Source organism: Pleurodeles waltl, chromosome 3_1 (assembly GCF_031143425.1).
Source record: "Pleurodeles waltl isolate 20211129_DDA chromosome 3_1, aPleWal1.hap1.20221129, whole genome shotgun sequence".
Classification (NCBI taxonomy): Eukaryota; Metazoa; Chordata; class Amphibia; order Caudata; family Salamandridae; genus Pleurodeles; species Pleurodeles waltl.
This window is the reverse complement of record NC_090440.1, coordinates 1,708,256,943-1,708,277,490: the sequence shown is the minus strand read 5'-3', so window position 1 is coordinate 1,708,277,490 and position 20,548 is coordinate 1,708,256,943. Positions and strand designations below refer to the sequence as shown.

Genomic DNA, 20,548 nt, shown 5'->3' with positions numbered 1-20,548 from the left:
GACGTCAGCACAGAGTTTACTCCTGCAGTTTACCGAGGACTGGCACTGTAGGAAAGTACAATCTTTTTGGCAAGGTTACCCCCTTTTTTTGCCTGTCAGTTTTTGCCTATATTTATTGGGATCCTGCTAACCATGACCCCAGTAACTGTGCTGTCTCCCTCTGTATTTGGTTGACCCCAACTTCTTACACCCCACAATTGGCATACTGGTGCCCCCATATAAGTCCCTAATACATGGTACCTAGGGCATTGGGGCACCAGGGGTTCCCCATGGTCTGCAGCATGTATTATGCTACCCATGGAAGCCCATGGAAAGTGTGTCTGCAGGCCTGCCACTGCAGCCTTCATGAAAGGGTGCATGCACCCTTTTCACTACAGGTCATTGCACCAGGTCACTGTAAGTCACCCGTATGGTAGGGCCTCCTAGGCAAAAGGGCAGAGTGCAAGTACCTGTGTGTGAGGGCACCCCTGCATGAGCAGAGGTGCCCCCACGAACTCCAGCTCAATTTTTCTGGACTTCGTGAGTGGGGGAAGCCATTTCAGCTGTGTACTTGACATAGGTCACATAGGTATTAAACATGTCGGAATCATACCCCTATACTGTTGCCAGTAATGGTTGTATTATTCCATGCACACTGGGGGCTCCTTAGAGGACCCCCAGCATTGCTCCTACCAGTTTGCAGGGTTTTCCCGGGCAGCCTGCGCTGCTGCCATCCTTCAGATTGGTTTCTGCCCTCCTGCTGCTTGAAAAGCTCAAGTACAGGAAGGCAGAATAAAGGATTTCCTCTGGGAAAGGGAGGCAACACCCTCTCCCTTTGGAAACAGGTGTTACATGGCTTCGGAGGGGTAGATTCCCCAAGCCACTGGTATGCCTTGAAGGGCACATTTGGTGCCCTCCTTGCATAAACCAGTCTGCACTGGTTCACGGACAATGTCCACTCCCCTGTCCATCATCACCCCAGGGGCAGGGCCCAGAGCTCCTCCAGAGGGCCACTTGATTCTGCTATCTTGAACCAAAGGTGGGCAGAGGCCTCTGGGAACATCTGAGTGGCCAGGTCAGGTAGGTGACATCACAGCCCCCTCCTGATAGGTGGTCACCTGCCTAGGTGACCAATCCCCTTTCCAGGGCTAATGAGGGTCTCCATCTTGGGTGGGTCCTCAGATTGGACGTTCAAGATTCCAGCAGGACTCCTCTGCAATGTTTACTAAGACTTCTGGCCCTTTGAATCAACAATGGACTTCACAGGAACCTACAATCTGCAGCTCCAGCGACGACTTCGCTCTGCCACATTGTTTCACTGGCTTCTTCCAGCAACTGCAACAATTCTCCGGCTGTGCATCCTCCAAGGGCAGCAAGTCTTCATTCTGCACCAAGAAGCAAGAAGGAATCGCCCTTAGAGTGAAGGAGTTACTCCCCTGCATCCACAAGCACCAACTGCAACGACAACTGGCCACTTTGATCCTCTGTCCTGCAACTCCACGTGGATCCTGCAACACAGGTGGTAGTCTGGAGTGACCCCCCCGGTCCCCTGTACCAGCTGTCCAACTTTGGAGGTGGTGAGTCTTTGCATCTCCTTGCAGGACGGTACCCCGGTGCACGGAGGCTCTTGCAGCTACCAAAGTTTGTGGACTCTTCTTCTGAGGGATTTTCAGGCTCCGTGTAGCCCCGGGATCCAGCACTCTTCCCTGCAACGGATGGTCTCCTGCTTGCTGCTCCAGCGACGTGGGACTCCTTTCCAGGTGTGCTGAATGGGCCTCACTGTGACTCCTGTGCCTGCTGCTTGTGAGTTGCCTGTGGGGGCTGCATCCATAACTTCCATCTCCTGCCTGCTTGGGGAAGCCTGGTCTTCCCCTTCGACCTGGTCCTGCCTCTCCAGAAGGGTGGGTAGTGGCTCCTGCCTAAAACCAGACACTCCAACTCAAACTGGACTTGGTCCCCTTCATTTGTCCTCTTCTGTCTGGATCCATCTTCTGTTTCTTGCAGTCTTACTTTGATCTTGCTCAGTCCATTTTCAAAGTTCCTCCATGGGTTTGGGAAAAACCAGGTACTTACCTCTTCTCTCCTGGTCGCTGGGGGTCACTCTGGTACTTACCTTTTGTGGTTCCTACTTCCTCCAGCTCCCCTCTACAGATTCCACTTACCTGGGTGGGGGTTCATTATTCGCGTTCCATATTTTTAGTATATGGTTTGGGCTCCCCCTAGGGTCACTATTGTCTATTGTTAATGCACTGTTTACTACTGCTTGCTAAGCTCATTTCTGACAACTAAGGTGTGTATAGTGTGTGTTTACTCACCTGCTAGAAGAGCATTGCCTATATAATATTTAAGTATTTGTGCCACTAAAATAAAGTACCTTTATTTTTGTAACATTGTGGAGTTCTTTCATGTGTGCAAGTGCTGTGTGACTACAGTGGTATTGCATAAGCTTTGCATGTCTCCTAGATAAGTCTTGGCTGCTCATCCACAGCTACCTCTAGCGAACCTCACTTCCTAAACACGGACTACACCTTTCTAATAGGGGATACCTGGCCCTGGCATACAGTGATAATACCTTAGGTACTCACCACACACCAGACCAGATTCCAACAGGTACCACCAGCCAGGGGAGTCTTTCTTGGCTTCTTGGTGTGCACTGGGGTCCCTCTTGCTGGGTCTATTGAGCATTCACTTCGAGCACGTTAGTCACTCAGTTCCAGTGGTGGTCTCCTTAGGTCACTTCTGTGTCCTCTCTTCGCACTGCGGCTGAAGTCCAGGTCTGGTTGTCGGTGATAACATCTTCTTTGTGCCTCATCCTCTTTGCAAGTTAAAACTAAAGTTCTGGTGCCAGGGGTGCCCCTTAAATCCTGGTTTATGGGGCGTTAAGTGCGAAGGGCCACGTGGCTAGTGGCTAGCTCGCCCCTGTAGTGACCACTTCCTGTAGGAGTGGGTTACTTTCCTACCCAGAATCCATTAAACCTAAGGGTTGTCAAGATGACAGAACCCTCTCTCAGCTGTACAGACCTCCTAGTCCACCCTAAAGGTGTGGCTAGCCTTTTGGAGGTTTACACCTCTTGCATAGCTAATTTCCTTCCTGTCGAGCTGGACAGGGTTGGAAGGGCTTTTTCCTCTAGTGGGGGACAAGTAATTACACTTAAAGTGCAGATGAAGCCTTTGAGGCTTACTGCCTTGATTACCTTTCACACTAGCCAGCCTGTGAGGGAGGAGGTGTGACCTCCTGCCTTCCCTGGCCCTTTTCTCCGCCCTATGGAAGGGCTATCACAACCAGCAAGAGGGCAGACCCTTGTCTAGGGTACCAGAGGCTTGAGAGAGCCTGCCAAAACAGCAGAGAGCTTGGTAACTTGGTGGGCACCCTCTAAGGGTGCCACCAGGGAACATACTAGTTAATCCTGAGCATGGGCATCATGCTCAGGGTTATAAAGCAAGGTATTTGATACCAAACACGGGGGGAATTGGCCGGGCATCACAGAGCTGGACATCTGGAACTGCCCAAATGCCAGTCTATGTTTTCCTATGGAGATTACTCTTGGTAGCATTATGTTTTAAATGCTATCACGGGGTCAAATATGCTCATGCACCTATGCCCTCACTCATAGTACAGTGCACCCTGCCTCCTGGGCTACAGGAGGCCTCCCTTAGGCCTGAATTCAGACTATACGCTGCATCAAGTAACTTTTAGAAAGCGCTTTGGAATCGACTAATAGATCTTTGTGACTTTTTTGGGCCTGATCAGCCTCTGAGGATCCATCTTCGTTGGGCTTGTAAGTACTCTATGAGGTTGTGTGCCATCCGAGGTCCGTTTGAGGCAGATCAGGCCTCAACGTTATGTCCTTAAAGGGATGAACATTATCTGGTATAGTGACAAATTTGGGGATCATCCGACAACTGAAGTCAATGCTCTAAATGAGTCCGCTCCGCAACATTTGGATGTGGCTAATTTGCCTTTATTGCCAAGGCACAACTCATTTTGGCATCTGAGATGGAGGCTGTGGATTGGCTTTGGAGTCAATAAGTATTTGACAGTTAGCCCATCATCTGAAATTTCTTGAGGCCCTTCTTTCTCCTTTGCATCCTTCATCTTTAAAGGACTATAGTTGTCCTAATCGGTATCAAACACTTCTACATCCCTGAAGCCTATAAAATTGGTTCCTTTGACTCCAAAGCAGCAAAGTGAACCCTTCTAGTAAGATGTATATTGACAGTAAGGTGACACAAGTACCAGCTTTCTTCTTTGTGCTCTAAAGGATTGTGGCAACCTTGCGTGATATCAAGGACAAAATCTAAAAGTTGTATTTACTACATACACCATCCTCAGAGTCATTCTTGAAAAACTTGGAAAATGAATGGGAGTTTACTTTCAACACAGTGTTCAATGTTCACTGGTTTAGTAACAAAGCCTTTCTGGCATTTTTAAGGCCTTTTCTCGGTCACAACTCCTTATTGCAGCTCCAAACCAGATGCCAGGGAAAAAGCATAACCTAAGATGCAGTTTATATCCTGATGCATTGTGTGTTTTGGGAATGTGATCACACGTCATTCTAGAAACGAAAACAAAAGACTTCGAAGAAAAACATGTAATATTCTGAACCCTAAAGTAGATGTCAGAATAGTGCAAAGCTACTGATTTACAACATATGCTTCAAACTTGAATGTAGCCCTAAGACTATGAAGGAACAGATACAGGAGATTGAATGTAGTTGGAGATCGTAGTGCAATGACAAAGGATAGCTACAGCATATTGAAAGGACTACCAAGAAGATGAAGCAAAAGATTTTCCTGTAGGCCACGAGTTCAGATAAACAGTTCTAGATTAGAAAGCTTTAACATTAAGTCTCCATTTCAAATTAAAGTCACAAAGGGATGGAACTGAATAATCACTGAATCAGCTGCACGGGATGGTTGGACAGATGTTCACTTCACAGAACAATTGAATTCAATCACAAATAGGGCCAACTAGTATGACTTTTGGGGATCTCAGCAGAAAGATGAAGGACAGAACAAGTCTTGAGTTTAAACACCCTAGAGTCCTCCAAAGCAAGTCTGATGCATGTAATCAAGCATGGCTGTCACAATCCAAAATTGTGCACGGTGAAACCTCTAAGTTCATAAAGTGCCCATACTATGTCCCTTTCGCTGGCGGCCTCTCAAATGCATACAAACAACCGCAAATTAGCAAAGGCAAACAACAGGGCTGAGGTACCCCTGCACCACACGGGTGAACAATATATTCTGCCACACATACACTTGCGGTGAGAACCAAAGGTTCAATGCAGGATGCAAATACAGATCAACGATTTTTCATTGATGGCCAAGAAGGGGTGGGGGGAGAGAAAGGGTAAGAGAGAAAGAAACTGAGAGAGAGCGAGAGAGAGAGAGTGTGACAGAAAGAGCCAGAGAGAAAGTGAGAGAGAGAAAGAGAGAGAGACAGAAAATCTATAGGGATACAACGAAAATCCTTCCAAAGCCGTCAGGAATGATAACGGCAAACTGAAAAGATGCTGCTGACCAATGAACACAAAGAAATAAAAGTGAAGATGAAGCCAACCAATCGTAAGTAATGGACTGCCTTGAAGCCCATTTAAAGTTTTTTTTCCCTTTAACAAAAGATCGTTGCAAGCGACAGCGCAAAGAAGCCCACTCCTATAGATTTGAGCTTTACGTTCCACACTGAAAAACAAGCTCACTTCCTATAGGCAGTTGGACTCCATCTTCCACATAGACACCATTTTCAAATTCACGTGAGACACAACTGATCACAGGGAACACCAGTGAAGAAGAGGAATGTTTGGAGATTTAAGAAACTGCTTGGATAGAGGCACCACTGCCAGAAGAAGAACTAGTCGTAGAGCCAAGTACTCCTTAAGAGCCAAAACATTTGGCAAAAGAATCAATGGCATGAAGTTCTTCACCTACCCAGGTGGTGAAAAGAGTGCGAATGTGCGCAAAGTAATGTGCATATTGTATGGCCAGGTCCTCCATAGAAGAAACCCTGGCATGTACTTGTATGGCACCATGGGTATGATCAAGCACCTTCGTGCTACCTACTTGAAAATGTTTTAATGGCAGAGCTGAAATGCAGCTGAGAGAAGTAGAAGAAATCGTATTTCCAGAGGTTTTGACCAAACATGTTGAGGAGTGTGACCAAAGACTTCAACTATTTTCTACTTACTGCAGAAAATGCAAAAAACACATACTCCGGTGAGCTTAAAATAATTTCAACACTACTGAATTGCACTTGAAAGAATATCAACCTTTTTTGCAATTCTTGCCTGAACAAGGGCTGTCAAAGATAAAGTAAACGGACCCATTGCCCTATAATATGGGGTGAGGGGAAGAAAAATGAGAACGTCACTTAACTGACCAGTGGACAAACGGGACTGGTGAAAAGGCCCTGCATAAATGTATGTATGCATTTATGCTTATGAATTTATTTTATTAGAAGCTTTTGGGGAATCAAATGCCTGTCGAAACAGCTAAAGCTTTCTTTAAGCCAGACCTAAAAGGTGAAGCACGAAGAGTGTGGGGAAAGCGATGGGCCAAGTCTGAAGCAGTGGCCTGAGGAAAGAAAAGATGGGAAAAAAGTGAGAAGAGGGAAAAACGAGGTGAGGGCAAGAGGACAGGTAAGAGAATCACTGACAACAATACCTTCTTGCTATTCAAAAGAAAGAAATCAAAATCGATGGACACTGGGGTAGTGGGTACTGAGTATCACTGACAAAAGTACTTAAGATAAAAACATAAAAAGAGACAAAAATAAACATGAAGAAGATAAGGTACGGTGGTAGAAGCAGACATCAGCTTAATACTAGCTGAAGGGATAGAAAATTAGCTTTACTTTCCTAACTTTATTACTACATACAATCCAAACACCAAAATAATATTTAGTGTTTTTTAGCAGCTGTATGGTCTGCATGAGTGGTGATGTGGGGGTACAAATGAAAGACGTAAAATGCAATTCACAGGTTTCTGACCAACTTGGAGATGTAAGCGAGCTGAATGGGAGGTAAATTGATGTCTGCCCCTCCAACTACAAGAATCTCTGATTTTGATCCATTTAGGAAGAGGAAGTTGCCTTTTAATTAATGATGGGCATGACTTACGAACTTGACAATGTTTGTCTCATTATGCACGTCATTCTGCAGTGAAAAAATAGTCATTTTTATTTTTATCAAATCTTTTTATAGAGCAGACTGAACCAAAAGGTATCAGTGTGATTTACATATAACAGCGGAACCAATACAAGAAGAACCTCCGTTTTATTAAACTTAATTTTTGGAGAAACAAGACAAAACTGAAAACAGGCGAGCCATGCCTCACACTACAAAAGCAAGTATCAGAATGTCCAATGGACATAAATGTCATTAAAGAAATTCTAAGCCTTAAAGAATACAAATAATCTTCACTTGCTTTCTACATCTGAAGGCCTGCAGCTCCACTTAGTTTTTGGGTGTGGGTTGGGGTGGGAGAGTGGATGGATGCCAACACTGCACATCACTCTGACCTGTCACGCCCATGTACAGATGCTGCTCGGGGACGTTTATTGAGGGTAGGTGTTCAGGGTGAGCATTGAACCTTTTCTGGTACTTCTGACTGAATGGCTGAATTGGGATGGAGGAAAATCTTCATTCCTCCTCCCCTCTCGAGATAAGCAGTTCCAGATAGGTCTGTGAGAAGTTTGGGCAAGGGTCTCAGGACGGTTTAGCAAAACATACAAGCTAAAGGAGGGGGGCCTCTAAAGAATTTCTAGCTTACCTCTTAGGGCCTCCATGATGACCTGAATGTTCTCTGACCAGGAGTGTGCGCTGATTGATGTGTAGATTCCCGGAAAATCCTTCTGCCAAATCCTCTGTCCCACAGACCAAATATTTCCGAGCTCTGCATTTGCCTGTGGTAAAGAAGCACACATCAACCCTCTCATCATATAAAATCATACTATTTCTTCAATAAAATGTGTTCACAAATAGTGAGTTCTGCGGCTGTATTTAGTTTTTATTATTTATTTTAGAAGAAGAGGTTTTTCATGATTTTATTAAATACCACTACTGGTTTATACTCGAGAAATTATAAGCCTAGGGTCTCTCTTCACGTCGGCTTGATCCACGTGGTCAGACCAGATGAAGTGCTGTCAGAGAAACTGTGGACATTAGGTTAACTGGATTACTGTGATAGACCCGTGATATTTCCTATGTCACAGTCCTCAAAAGTAAAAACATTTAACTGCCCAAAAAATCAAAATTGGAAGACTGGCAGCCCTACAGTACATATGTACTTGTGCACATGTGCATCTGCACTTACACATTTGCATTTGAAAATCTGCACTCCTGTGCATGGCTGTACACTCGCACGCAAACATGTTTGCAAACTTGTTTATCTGCACACTTCGAAGTTTTGTGCATTCAAACGAGCACCTGTGTGAGTGCGTGCCTCAAACACAAACACCTTGCCGTCCTGAACACACCAATGTTACTTGCTAGACGCAGTATTTCAAGAAACACAGTACAAGTCTGAATTTATAGATGTAGAATTATAAACACTTCAGGGTTCTAAAAATAATTCCCAGGAAATCACTGCTTTGTCCACAAACAGATTAACTGTGAACATCTAAATGCGTTGACAAGGGATAATAAAAAAACTCCGTAGGGAATGAACACTGAAACAGCAGCTCCCCTGCAGATGATTTTAACAAAAATGTCAAGGTGGGCCTATTGGGACGTTAGCCTTGTGAATATCTCCAATTAATACTATTTAGGACTGACCACTTATGGCCTATGACGTGACCCATGCTCTCTTGTGGGGTAAATGCAATAGTTCTTTACCAAATGAATTGTAAAGGGTTATTTCGTTCTCGTATGATTTTGAATTGCTGTAATATGTTACACGATCCGTGTATAAGTTAACCTTATTAGTGTTTTACCATTCCTCGCATTTTGCGCCGTTGTGAAAAAGCACGCTGTTGCGCCTTTTCCCTGGCACTGTTTACTATCATGATTCTCAGTAGTTCATGCCAGGCACAGCTTCTCGGGCTCTGGCCTCATGCCCGGTTAGGGAGGTGACAAGAACAGTACTCATGAATAGAGAAAACTCTATTGTAAACTTCGGTTCTAGTTGCTCAGATAGGACTTTATGGGTTTCCTTGGTAGTTACCTAGATGCCCCGTTCAAGAATTATGAAACGCAGATTGGCAAAGGGTGCACTCATCAGCCATCAGGGTTTTGAGGGATCAGAATTTTACAAACTGGCAGAAATGTAATCGTAGGCTCTAGTTAGGTTTTAGAAAATGTTAGGTATCGCTTATCCGTTATTCACACTTAGGAATCACCTGTACTACTGTTTTATTAATAGTCACTAAAACTGCTGAACATCTAGTATTGTCTGCGTTAGTTTCAAATAAAGACGTGTAACAAAAAAATTACCTTGTGGTGGTCTTTGACTTCTCAGGCCCAAATGTGGATTCTACATATCTACATTTACCTGACAGACTGTGTCGGGCTTGAGGTAGTCTTCATATTATTTCATCCTTGTACACCTAACCCAACGGAGGGCAAGGGAGACCCCTGTCAGTTTTCCCAGCTCGGTGGATTTTAGAGGCTAGATACACAAGTCTGAAAGTTCTGGGTAATATTGGTATTACCTAAAGGGTGGCGGGTGCAGGAGTGGAGTTGAAAAACTCTTTGGGCTCACATCTTTTGTTACAGCGTGAATCTGTTTACTAGAAAACCCATGGAAAAAAACCTTGTTTCACACAGATCTTTCAACAAATGAGTGAAAAGCTGAACTCCTGAGAAAATGATGAGCCAATGAGTGCCCAAAAAGCAAAAAAGTCATCTTTTTGGCAACTACATAGCTACAATATTGTGCATAGCAGACCATGCTGCCTGAAAAAAGGAAAAAAAAAAGAAAAGAAAACACTACGCCTATGGCATTCTCTCACTGATCGCCCTTAGCATTACGAGACTGATGTGGTAGTATAAAATCTTGCATTGGTAACCTTGAGGGAGAGAGGGAGAGAGAGATAGAGAGAGGGAGAGTGAGGGAGAGAGAGGGAGAGAGAGAGAAAGAGAGAGAGTTTTTTTTTTGGGGGGGGAGGGAGGACCTTGAAATCATATTACCATAATATATATCCTTTCCCGCTGAAAGCTGGTACAGCTAATGTATGTCCTTTGCCCAATGAAAGCTGGTACTGCTGCAAAATACTAGGCCAGTTTTAGCTTTGAGAGAAAAGTTAGCACAGCTGCCACCTGTGCTGTGCCCTGGACTATAATGTTTTTATAAGATACTCACAGAGCGAATTGCTGGTGGAATCCTTTTCCAGAGATATCTTGCGTTGTTCCTTTGAAAAATAAACATACAAGCATTTGTTAAGCACTGAATCCGTGGTACCTAAATGCTTTCCATATTAACATCAGACAAACGGTCAAAATAAAGCTGCAACAGTGCTGTGTCCCTCGCTTAACTTGGCAGTGGAGCCTAATCGAAGTATGGACACACAGCATATTTCAAAGAGTAAAACTTTTTTTTTCTCCATATTTTATCAGAATAGCAATTATATAGTACATTCTTCAGTGTGCAGTTTTATATTTTCCTTCCGCAGAAACAATCTACTATTAAGACCAACACTATGTGATGGTTAAACACCATCACTGAAACATCTCAATGTGCTAAACGGCAGAGGTAATAACTGCAGAGAACATCAAGTGCCAGACGCAATGATTAGCTCTGGAACACCAACACTGATAGCATAAGGTGGGACATTCACTGCTGAGCATTGGTAACACATGTGCCAAGCATCACATTTCCGACTCTGCGCTAGACTTAGAGCACTATCATTCGTCAAGCACACTATAGGTCTTAAAGCTGAACTTCCCACTACCACCATAAACGCTATACATAAATATATTTAGCCTGTAACCATCTGTTTGAAGTGATACACTGCTGGGCCCAGATGTTTGCAACTTGTTATTGTTGGAATAAGTTCGAGTTACAAAATTTACTGTGACTCCTCCCTTAGTCCAGAATAAACTAGCACACAGACTCCACCCACTGTTTTATACTCAGGGGGTGAGTAGTGTAAGTAGAGTGTAGTGTTGGAAGACTGAGTTTGTGGTGCATGATAAAGTCAATAAAAGAAAGGCACAGAAAACACCTGTGACCATCACTAGAATTTGGTGAGGAGGGCAACAAATGGTTGTAGAGTAAGATTTTCCGTTCAAAGCATAAGCGGCTACAGATACACATGCTCTAAATGGACTCTAAAGTTGTCACCTCTGGCTAGGCAGCAGATGATTGAAATAAATGTTAGTAATACAGCTAGGGCAGCTACAGCTTGGCCATGTGCCAAGACAGCCACATAGTAATGCTTGGTAAAGGTATGTGGCATTCAGCAGATGCCAGACTTGCGGATATCCATGAGAAGGATGTTACCTACAAAAGCAAATGTGATACCTTTTTTAAGTGTCGAGTGTGCTTTTGGAGCCACATGGAGAGTTTACTTGGCTTTAGCATAGCAGATATGGATACTAGTCACCTGGCAATGCCAGCATTAGAGATGGCAAATCAATCAAATCTTTATTGTACCCAGCCAAAATAAGCCATAACAATTATCAACACAATAAAAACATCTTCTTTACATTAAAATGCACAATTTACTTTGGGATTACAAGAAATAAAAATACAAATAAACATTTAAAACATCTTCAATTGTATAAGTTATAGAACAGGAAGCTGTCACTAAAGGTATAGGATAACCAAGAACATGTTAAGAACGAATTTGATTAAATCAGAGCCATTTTCGAGTCCCAAGAGTACAAAAAGAGAAATATAATCTGGTACAGCATAGATAAAAAGAACAATATGTCAGATTCAAGCTTTTTTTGTATACCTAATCTATTATACAAGGTTAGGCAGTCTCTAAAAGAAGTCAAGTAAGATCCCTAGAGAAAAATTCAAAAGTCCTGTCCGACTATCCCTTCTCGTTAAGAATATTGTTTAAAAAGATGCACAATATTTCCCAGGCTCATATCCTGCTCTTCTAAACTGCATAAATATAAGCTGGTAGGACCGAAAAGACTTTCTGGTCATCTGTTCTCATACCAAGCTTTGTTGCACAATCTGATTTTATGTTCAAGAAAGAGCGGACGTACGACAGAATCTCCGGATGCCTAAAGTACTTTGGCATAGCAACAGAAAGTGGGTGATTGTTTCTCGACCTGCTTTGTTGACCATCTTTTAACTGTGGATGCGAGCGGTAAAGTTCCCGACTGAAACTTCAATTAAAGAGATCTTTTTTCAGCTGGGAACATTTTGACCAAGGATGGTTGAAAGCTTGAAAGGACCTGCACGACTTGCTTTTAGTTGATTTACATAGGACCCGAATTTTTAGTTAGCAGAGCACGACTAGCCCTGGCAATGTTTTCTGGTTTATGTCAGCGATCTTCCAATCCAATATTATGAAAGGATGTTTAATATATGGGACAATCAGGGTTGAGTACAATAATTTTGCTTTTTGACAATGTCAAGCAGGGTATGTTTCGAAGGACCAAGCTCCTTCTTGGACCAGACTCTGATCCAGTATTTTATGGGTGTTAGTGTGATGTAGTCCTCGATTTTTATTAATCCCCAATTCTACCTGCAACACGTCCATCAGTGTCCTTCAAACCAGAGGCAACAATTGTCTTAGAAAGTTATTCTTAGTAATTTGATTTTGCGTTTTTCTACGTCCCCAGATTTCAGAACCGTACATACAGGCAGTCCCTAGCTTTCATTTTATATGCCAGGATTGCAAAGATTGTTGACCGGTTTCCACAAGATTTTGCAAATCTCATCACAGCACCTGCTTGCTGGGCCAAAACAGTATTACTTTTAGGTGCCTGGGAAGCCTACAACACTTTGTTAGCCAAACAAAGGCCCAGATAGTCCCAAGTGGTCACATAATCCATTGGCTTGTTGTAGACCGTGAAGGTCGCTTTAAGTTTGAGTTTTTGATTAAGGATCAAAAATACTATACTTGGTCATTCCAACATTGATAGTGAGATTTCTAGAGACACAGAATGATTCAAAACCTGCTAAAAAGAAGATGCATTGATAATTCTGTTTGGGATATTAGTACTGTGACATTAGCAAAGCACACTGTTGGTATTGGCTCTTTATTGTTGGTATGTCTAGATCAACGTTCGTTAATGTTTTGACAGCATAATTTATGTAGCAATTAAATAAAGTTGGTGCTAACATGCAACCTTGCTTGATGCGCCTTTCTATTGGGATCTCTGCAGTGAGTTCACCCCCTGTGTTGCATTCCACCCGAATAGTAGTATCAGAATGTATTGCAGCTAGAAGGTTTAGTAACTTATGGGGGACGCCCTGTTGCTTCACAATTTGCCATAGAATAGTACAGTGGACACTGTCAAATGCCATTTGAAGATCAATAAAATCCACAGATAAGGAAGCTTTTAAAAGGGAAATGCATTTTGAGCAAACAAGGTTTAATCTCATTACTTGGTCGACTGTACTCTGGCCCGTCCTGAAACCCACTTGATCTGGAGATAGCAGAAAGTTTTCAACCAACCACTGATCTAGACAAGATAGCAACAATTTCCTAAGATTTTTCCCACTACATTGAGCAGTGAGATTGGCCAATAGTCCTCCGGTCAGTCTCTTTGCCGCTTTTTATATAATGGGACAATTATTTTTTTCCAAGAAGAAGGAATCTCTTTCTGAAACCAAATGTTGTTAAATTACCTAGTCAGTACAGTTGACCATAAATGTAAGTGTCATATAGTAATAAAGGTTGAGAACCAACTTAATTGTCAAGATTCGAATACCTAATCCAGTTATAATGTGAAATTAATACTCCAAGTCAGAAGGATATATCCAGGTATATTTATTGGTACTCTTTTAGACCTTGAAAGTCGAAGATATAAGTTGATGAACGGACAGCAGACACGTGTTTCGCCCCCTAGTGGTAGGTTCACCTGGGGCTTTTTCAAGGCTAATGATAATCATCAGCAAGAATCCATGGTTAGTATCATTAGAGATAATCGAGACGGATTCCATCAAATCGAACGGGCCAATTCCCATGTGTGCTAAGCAGCATATAGCACACATGGGGATTCTTGCAGATGATTATCATTGGCCTTGAAAAAGCGTGTCGGCTGTCCGGACATCAACTTATATCTTTGACTTTCAAGGCCTAAAAGAGTACCAATAAATATACCTGGATACATCCTTCTGACTGAGTATTAATTTCACATTATAACTGGATTAAATATTTGAATCTCGACAATTAGTGGGTTCTCAACCTTTATTACTATATAAACCTTATTTTTTGGGGATAAACAGGTCCACATCCCCTGCTAACAACCCACAATGAGATAAATAAATGGGCATTCAAAGGAAGAGAGAGTAGGGCCAACATAAAAACTTTGCTCTTTGACCATAAATGCAAGTGGATCCTGAAAATATCTGTTGGAATTTTATCCGGGGCAGCTGCTTTACACGGTTTTGGGGCTTAAATCGCTTGAATTACTTATTTTTTAAGTATATTTGTCGAGTTCAATCAGGTTTAACTAAAATAAAGGAGCACCTAATGGATCGTCTGATGAAATGCCGGAATTTGGAAAATTAACTATGGTTCTCAAGTGGTCTGTATTTTTGTGTATTAGTTTCCAGGTCGTGCTCATATTTACACTCCTGTTTGCTGTTCAATCAACGTTTCGGGGACTGTATTTTGATTCCTTTGACAGGTTCGGAGAAATCTTGACTTTTATGAGTTCCTAATTTTGTGTAACCTGACCACTGGTTATTTATAGAGATTTTACATCTGTATTCTGATAAAGGGTTGCAAAGTGGTTAAACCAGGTTTGTAGACTTATGTTTAGCTCTAGGTTTCTTGGAAGTCCAGCACAGCTCCATCTTATTGTTTTCCAAAATTTCCAACATTTTCTGTAAGTTTTGTGAAGCTTGACAAAGTTTTTGTGTTTCTACGTTTTTTTTTTTTAAATATATTTTATTAGCCATTTGTACAGCTTTAAAATTTCATTGAAGTGCTTCTTGCTGTTATTAGACAGCTGTTGGTTTTCCAAGGCTACACTCAGCACTCTTAGTTTTGAGCACTCCATGTCATACCAATCCAAGCAATCTATGGATTGCTTTATAGGTGGAGCCTCCATGTTACTTTTTTCTGATTTCAGCCGTCTGTGCCCACAGATTTTCGAATGTTTCCAAATGTATTTTTCTTGTTATCAAGCTTACACTGGTAACCAAAGCATGCAGGGCCATCCATTTAGGACTAGAAGTGAATACCCTTTGATCACAAGTTTCAATGGAACCGACAATGATCCTTCTATTCGCTCTTAGCACTATAGTTTGGTTTTCTGTGTTTTTTTAATGTTTGGAAACGTTTGCGTGCAAGTGCGCTATGATCAGAAGTAGAGGGCCATGGACCCTTTCTATTCTTTCAAACAGTTTAATATCAGCAACCAAGTTTAATGTTTCGATGTTAATTGTCATATAGTCAATGACACTTGGTTTCGAGACCTAAATGTAGGTTTTGGAGGATCATCGGACGGTGTGTGCGACCATTCAGTGGGAGTAATCCATCCTCAACTAAGGTTTCAAAAATAGATTTACTTTTCCTTGTATGAGCGCAATACTCAGTGGAAACTGGAGGGATTTCTCATATGTTATGGTCGTCCTCGAGCTTCGTGTCCAACAATAGAGGGTGTAGTTTAGAATTAAAGTCTCCACATACCAACACACATTCCTTTTTGGTGGGCTAGCGCACAGCATAATTATTTCTTGAGGAGATCATTCTAGACATTGCAAGTCTTAGGGGGTCATTCCGACCCTGGCGGCTGGCGGTATGTTGGCGGTAACACCGCCAACAGGCTGGCGGTGTTCCGCCAGCAATTCTGACAGTGGCGGAAAAGCCACGGTCATACCGCCGGCCCCTCCACTTTCCCGCCAGGCTTCTGCCTGGCGGGCATAATCCCCAGGGCAGCGGTGCAAGCACCGCTGCCCTGGGGATTATGAGTCCCCGACCGCCAGCCTGTCCGTGGCGGTAAACACCGCCATTGAAAGGCTGGCGGTAAGGGGACTGGGGGTGCCCCTGGGGGCCCCTGCACTTGGCATGGGCAGTGCAGGGGCCCCCAGGCATAGCCCCATCGCGCATTTCACTGCCCGAATTTCGGGCAGTGAAATGCGCGACGGGTTCTACTGCACCCGCTGCACATCAACATTGCTGCCGGCTCTATTACGAGCCGGCGGCAATGTTGATGTGCCATTTCCGCCGGGCCAGCGGAAATGTCGGAATAGGGAGTCATGAATACCGCCGGCAATGTCTCCCCCGGCCTCGCGGTCTGGAGAAAAGACCGCCGAGGTCGGAATGACCACCTTAGTGGCAAGATTTGTTTTCTGAATAGCTGTATGCCTGACCTAACTTGAGCCCACCACCTTGGGGAGGGGTGGGCATGGGGGAGACAGGGGGGTTGGCGGGGAAATTACATTCAGAATTTTTTGTGACCCTTCCTTAGCTCCACAGACTGAATATTCTCATTAGTTATTGTGCGAGTCACATCTACGTTGGTGACCAAAGTGGTTTTTACCCAGATGATCAAGCCTCTGATTGTACTGCATTTTGTCTTTTTTAGTGGGTACATGTTAAGTTTACACCTAATCAATGGTGTCACTAGCCAATGTTTCTAGTAAAATTTCCTGTTGTTTCATAAAAGCCAACCAGTCCCTATCATCCATTTTAGACATTAGGCCTGCTATTTTACAACTCAATATTTTTACGCGTTCTGCTGGTCCAATTGCCGAGGTGAGGAGACTGGCATTATCCTAGAGGCGACTGCTTCATAAGTCCGATATTGTGGGACTTTTCAATGGTAAGAGCCTACAGGATTGATTTGTGAGTATTGATTGCTGTTCTATTCTTACCATTGAAGATGCTAGATGTTTAACTATAGAACTCTTCGCAATTTAGAGATGGCAGTCCAAAGGGGGGTTTGGCACAGACTTTGAAAAGCTGCCTGGACTTTTTTTTTTTTTAATGGTTTAGTTCAATCAATATAATGCATGATCACCCTCTTAACACCAAGAGGGTAAAGTGCACTTTCTGCAGTAGAAACTGGCTGTGGGAAACACTGGGTGCTCAACAGTTTGGTTCCTTTGGAACAATGATTAAACCTTAGGCGGAAATTTAGGGCTGGTACAAAGCATAAGCCTGTCCTTATGAAACTGAATGAATGGTTCCTATGTTTTATGTGCTTGGAGCTCACTAATTAGCTGGAGGAAGGTTATTGCTACTACGAAGGCCACCTTTAAGAACAGAACTGCAAGTCACATGAGCCCAGAGGCTCGAAAGTAGGGATTTTAAGTTTCAGAAAGGTGCAGAAAGTTTGTTTGGGGCAAACGCCCTCTTCAGACCCTCTATAAAAGCTGTAAATAAAGGAGACCTAATAATTAATGAATGTTTATTTTGAAGATATACTTCAACTGCAGTTAATTGGTGGTGAACTGAAACACAGGTGAGACCTGCATTGTAAAGATGTAGAAGCTACGCAACAAGCTCCTGCACAAGGACAGTAACCTGGTCCAACTGTTTAGAAACATAGTACTGCATCAACATTTTCCACTTAGCCGTGTGGCAGGTGCAATTGGTGTGTTTTCTGGATTTTCCCAGAATAGTCATACATTCCCCTGGGAGTTTAATGTAGTCAAACTCTAGGAACACCGCTGCCAGATTACGAGATTGGGTTGTTAAGGATCTGAGTGTTTTAGCTGACCTTGATGCTATGTGAGAATTTCCTGCCTGATTACGATCTTCAAGGGGGAATGATTGACATATGTAGAAGGACTGAGTAGCAGGGTTGTTTTGCCCAGGTTGGCGCCAATAAGGTGAGGGACTTGAACACTTGTCTCATCTTCTTTACCACATCAGGGATGAGATGAAAAAGCATCTTCATCTATTGTTGACCAGTTCAATTTATGCACTCTAGGTGCAGATTCCAGGCAATGAAGCTTTAGAATTTTGCGTTTTCAGGAATGCAAACAGGTGTATTGCTGGAGTCCTCCAGCTCTGCAAGTACCTTTGGCAATAACCCTAGCTTGGACATATCTCATCAAAAATTACTACTGTAATAGACTACTGTGCAGCCTCCCTCACTCTCTTCAAACACACAGCAGCCTTCACAATTGCAAAGCATGAACAGACTGATCACAATACCCAAATCATCGAATGGTAACTCGAGTTACATTAACACTCAACTGCCAACATAATTATTTCAGATGCAAACACAGAAAAATTAAAGAAGAGATGTCACAAGACAAAGCTCTAACAAACTGCCTGAGCCTGCTGTATGAAAATCAGCTCTCCCCGCATAAAGCCATAACCAACCACCTGGGTGCAGATATCATGAAGCACTGCGGGCAACACATTGCAGAAATAACGTTCCCTCGCAATTTGTCACCACAGAAGAAAACAAAAACACCTGAATGGCAAAACATCTTGTTGTGCTAAGAAAGCACTTAAAGAGTATCAGCTATTAAAACATGATTACCTCCATAAGGGAGGACAAAAAAGGGTGAGAAAAGACTGCGATGTGAAACAAGACTGCGATGAGACTACAAGAGTGCTGTCTGGATGGCCAAGAAAGATCCTGGCAAATTCTGAGCAAAATTGTCTCACACTTGTAAAACCAAAAACTGCAAAGTGTTCTGGAAAATAATTAATGAGGCAGACAAGGATTCCACTGGTGTATTTAACATAAATATAAGCGGGGAGTCCTGCGTTTCTCATTTTGGAAAATCACTACTCTATCAGATGTATTTTAGGCTAATCTTAGTATTAGAGTAACCTCTGGGATGGGTATGTATAGCTCCATTAGTCCTTTGACCCCTAAAAGCATTCAGTGGCACCCTATAAGACAACAGGGACAGAAGAAAGTAAGGACGATTGTAGCACAGCAGAATCTTGCAGGATATTCACTCCTGACAGCACGTGTGCCGTGACAGAACGCCACAAGCTGCCTTACCTAATCAATCAATCAATCAGTAAATTGTTAAGCACGCTACTCACCCGGTAGGGTCTCAAGGCGCTGGGGGGTGCTACTGCTCGAAGAGCCAGGTCTTGAGGCACTTCTTGAAGGTCAGGAGGTCCTGGGTCAGACCTAGGTTGATGGGGAGGGAGTTCCAGGTTTTGGCGGCAAGGTCGGAGAAGGATCTGCCGCCGGCTTTGGTGCGGTGGACACGGAGGACGGTGGCGAGGGTGAGGTTGGCGGAGCGGAGCTGACGAGTCGGGGTGTGGAAGTTGAGACGCTCATTGAGATAGGCAGGACCGGCGTCGTGGAGAGCTTTGTGAGCGTAGGTTAGGAGTTTGAAGATGATCCTTTTGTTGACGCGAGCTAGTGGAGGTCTCGTGCAGAGGCGTTCTGGATGCGCTGAAGTTTTCTCTGGAGCTTGGCCGGTGTTCCCGCGTAGAGAGCGTTACCGTAGGCCAGTCTGCTGCTGACGAGGGCGTTGGTGACCGTTCTTCTGGGTTCAATGGGGATCCATCTGAAGGTCTCGCGAAGCATGCGAAGGGTGTTAAAACATGCAAATGAGATGGCGTTGACTTGCTGGGTCATAGTGAGTGATGAGTCCAGTATGAAGCCAAGGTTGTGTGCATGGGTGGTGGGCGTTGGGGCAGCTCACAGAGTGGCAGGCCACCAGCAGTCATCCCATGCTGATTTGTTGGAGCCGAAGATGATGATCTCGGCCTTTTCCGAGTTCAGTTTGGTGTGGCTTGCCTCCATCCAGTTGGCGATGGCGTGAAGTCCGGTGTGGAGGTTGGTTTTGGCGGTTGCGGGGTACTTCGTGAGGGAGAGGATCAACTGAGGGTCATCCGCGTAGGAGATGATGTTGAGGCCGTGGGATCGGACGATGTTTGCAAGCGGTGCCATGTAGACATTGAAGGGAGTTGGGCTGTGTAAGGATCCTTGGGGGACTCCGCAGATGGTCTTGGTGGCTTTTGACAGGAACATGGGCGGAGGCGGACTCTTTGGGTTCTGCCAGAGAGGAAGGATGTGAGCCAGTCCAGGGCTTTGTGGCGGATTCCAGCGCCGTGGAGGCGGTTGAAGTGTGTGGTGACAGACGGTGTTAAAGGCTGTGGAGAGGTCGAGGAGGATGAGGGCAACTATTTTGCCTTTGTCGAGCCGGCTCCTGATGACGTCGGTGGCAACGATAAGGGCGGTCTCGGTGCTGTGGTTCTTGTGGAAGCCGGAAGCCTAACGGAGAATAAAGAAGAGCAAAGCATGCGAAGAGGGAACACAGCTATGGAAGAAGACCCCACTCCATCATGACTAGGCCTCGGGCAATTAACGGGAATCAGAGCACCTCGGACGAAAGAATGCACTCCACTGAAGCCATTATAAAGAAAAGCAGAGTAGAAGGGGTCCCGGGCCCCAATGGCTTACTGTCAACACTCTTCAAAATCAACTCAGCGCTTTGGACAAAAAATCTTGATAAATTGTACAGCAAAGTTAGTCTGCAACAGGTAGTTTCAGATTCCTGGCGGGGA

The 20,548-nt window shown here is 43.9% G+C and overlaps 1 protein-coding gene across 1 annotated transcript in view; it reads right to left on the bottom strand.

The window, feature by feature from the left end:
- Positions 1-20,548, bottom strand: part of COPS8 (COP9 signalosome subunit 8) — a 117,223-nt gene that overhangs the window by 33,149 nt on the left and 63,526 nt on the right. The window contains exons 3-4 of the mRNA XM_069225564.1: positions 10,279-10,327; positions 7,750-7,882 (exon numbers count right to left, since the gene is read on the bottom strand). Of these exons, the coding sequence (XP_069081665.1) occupies positions 7,750-7,882; positions 10,279-10,327 (182 nt within the window). The remainder of the gene's footprint in view (positions 1-7,749; positions 7,883-10,278; positions 10,328-20,548) is intronic.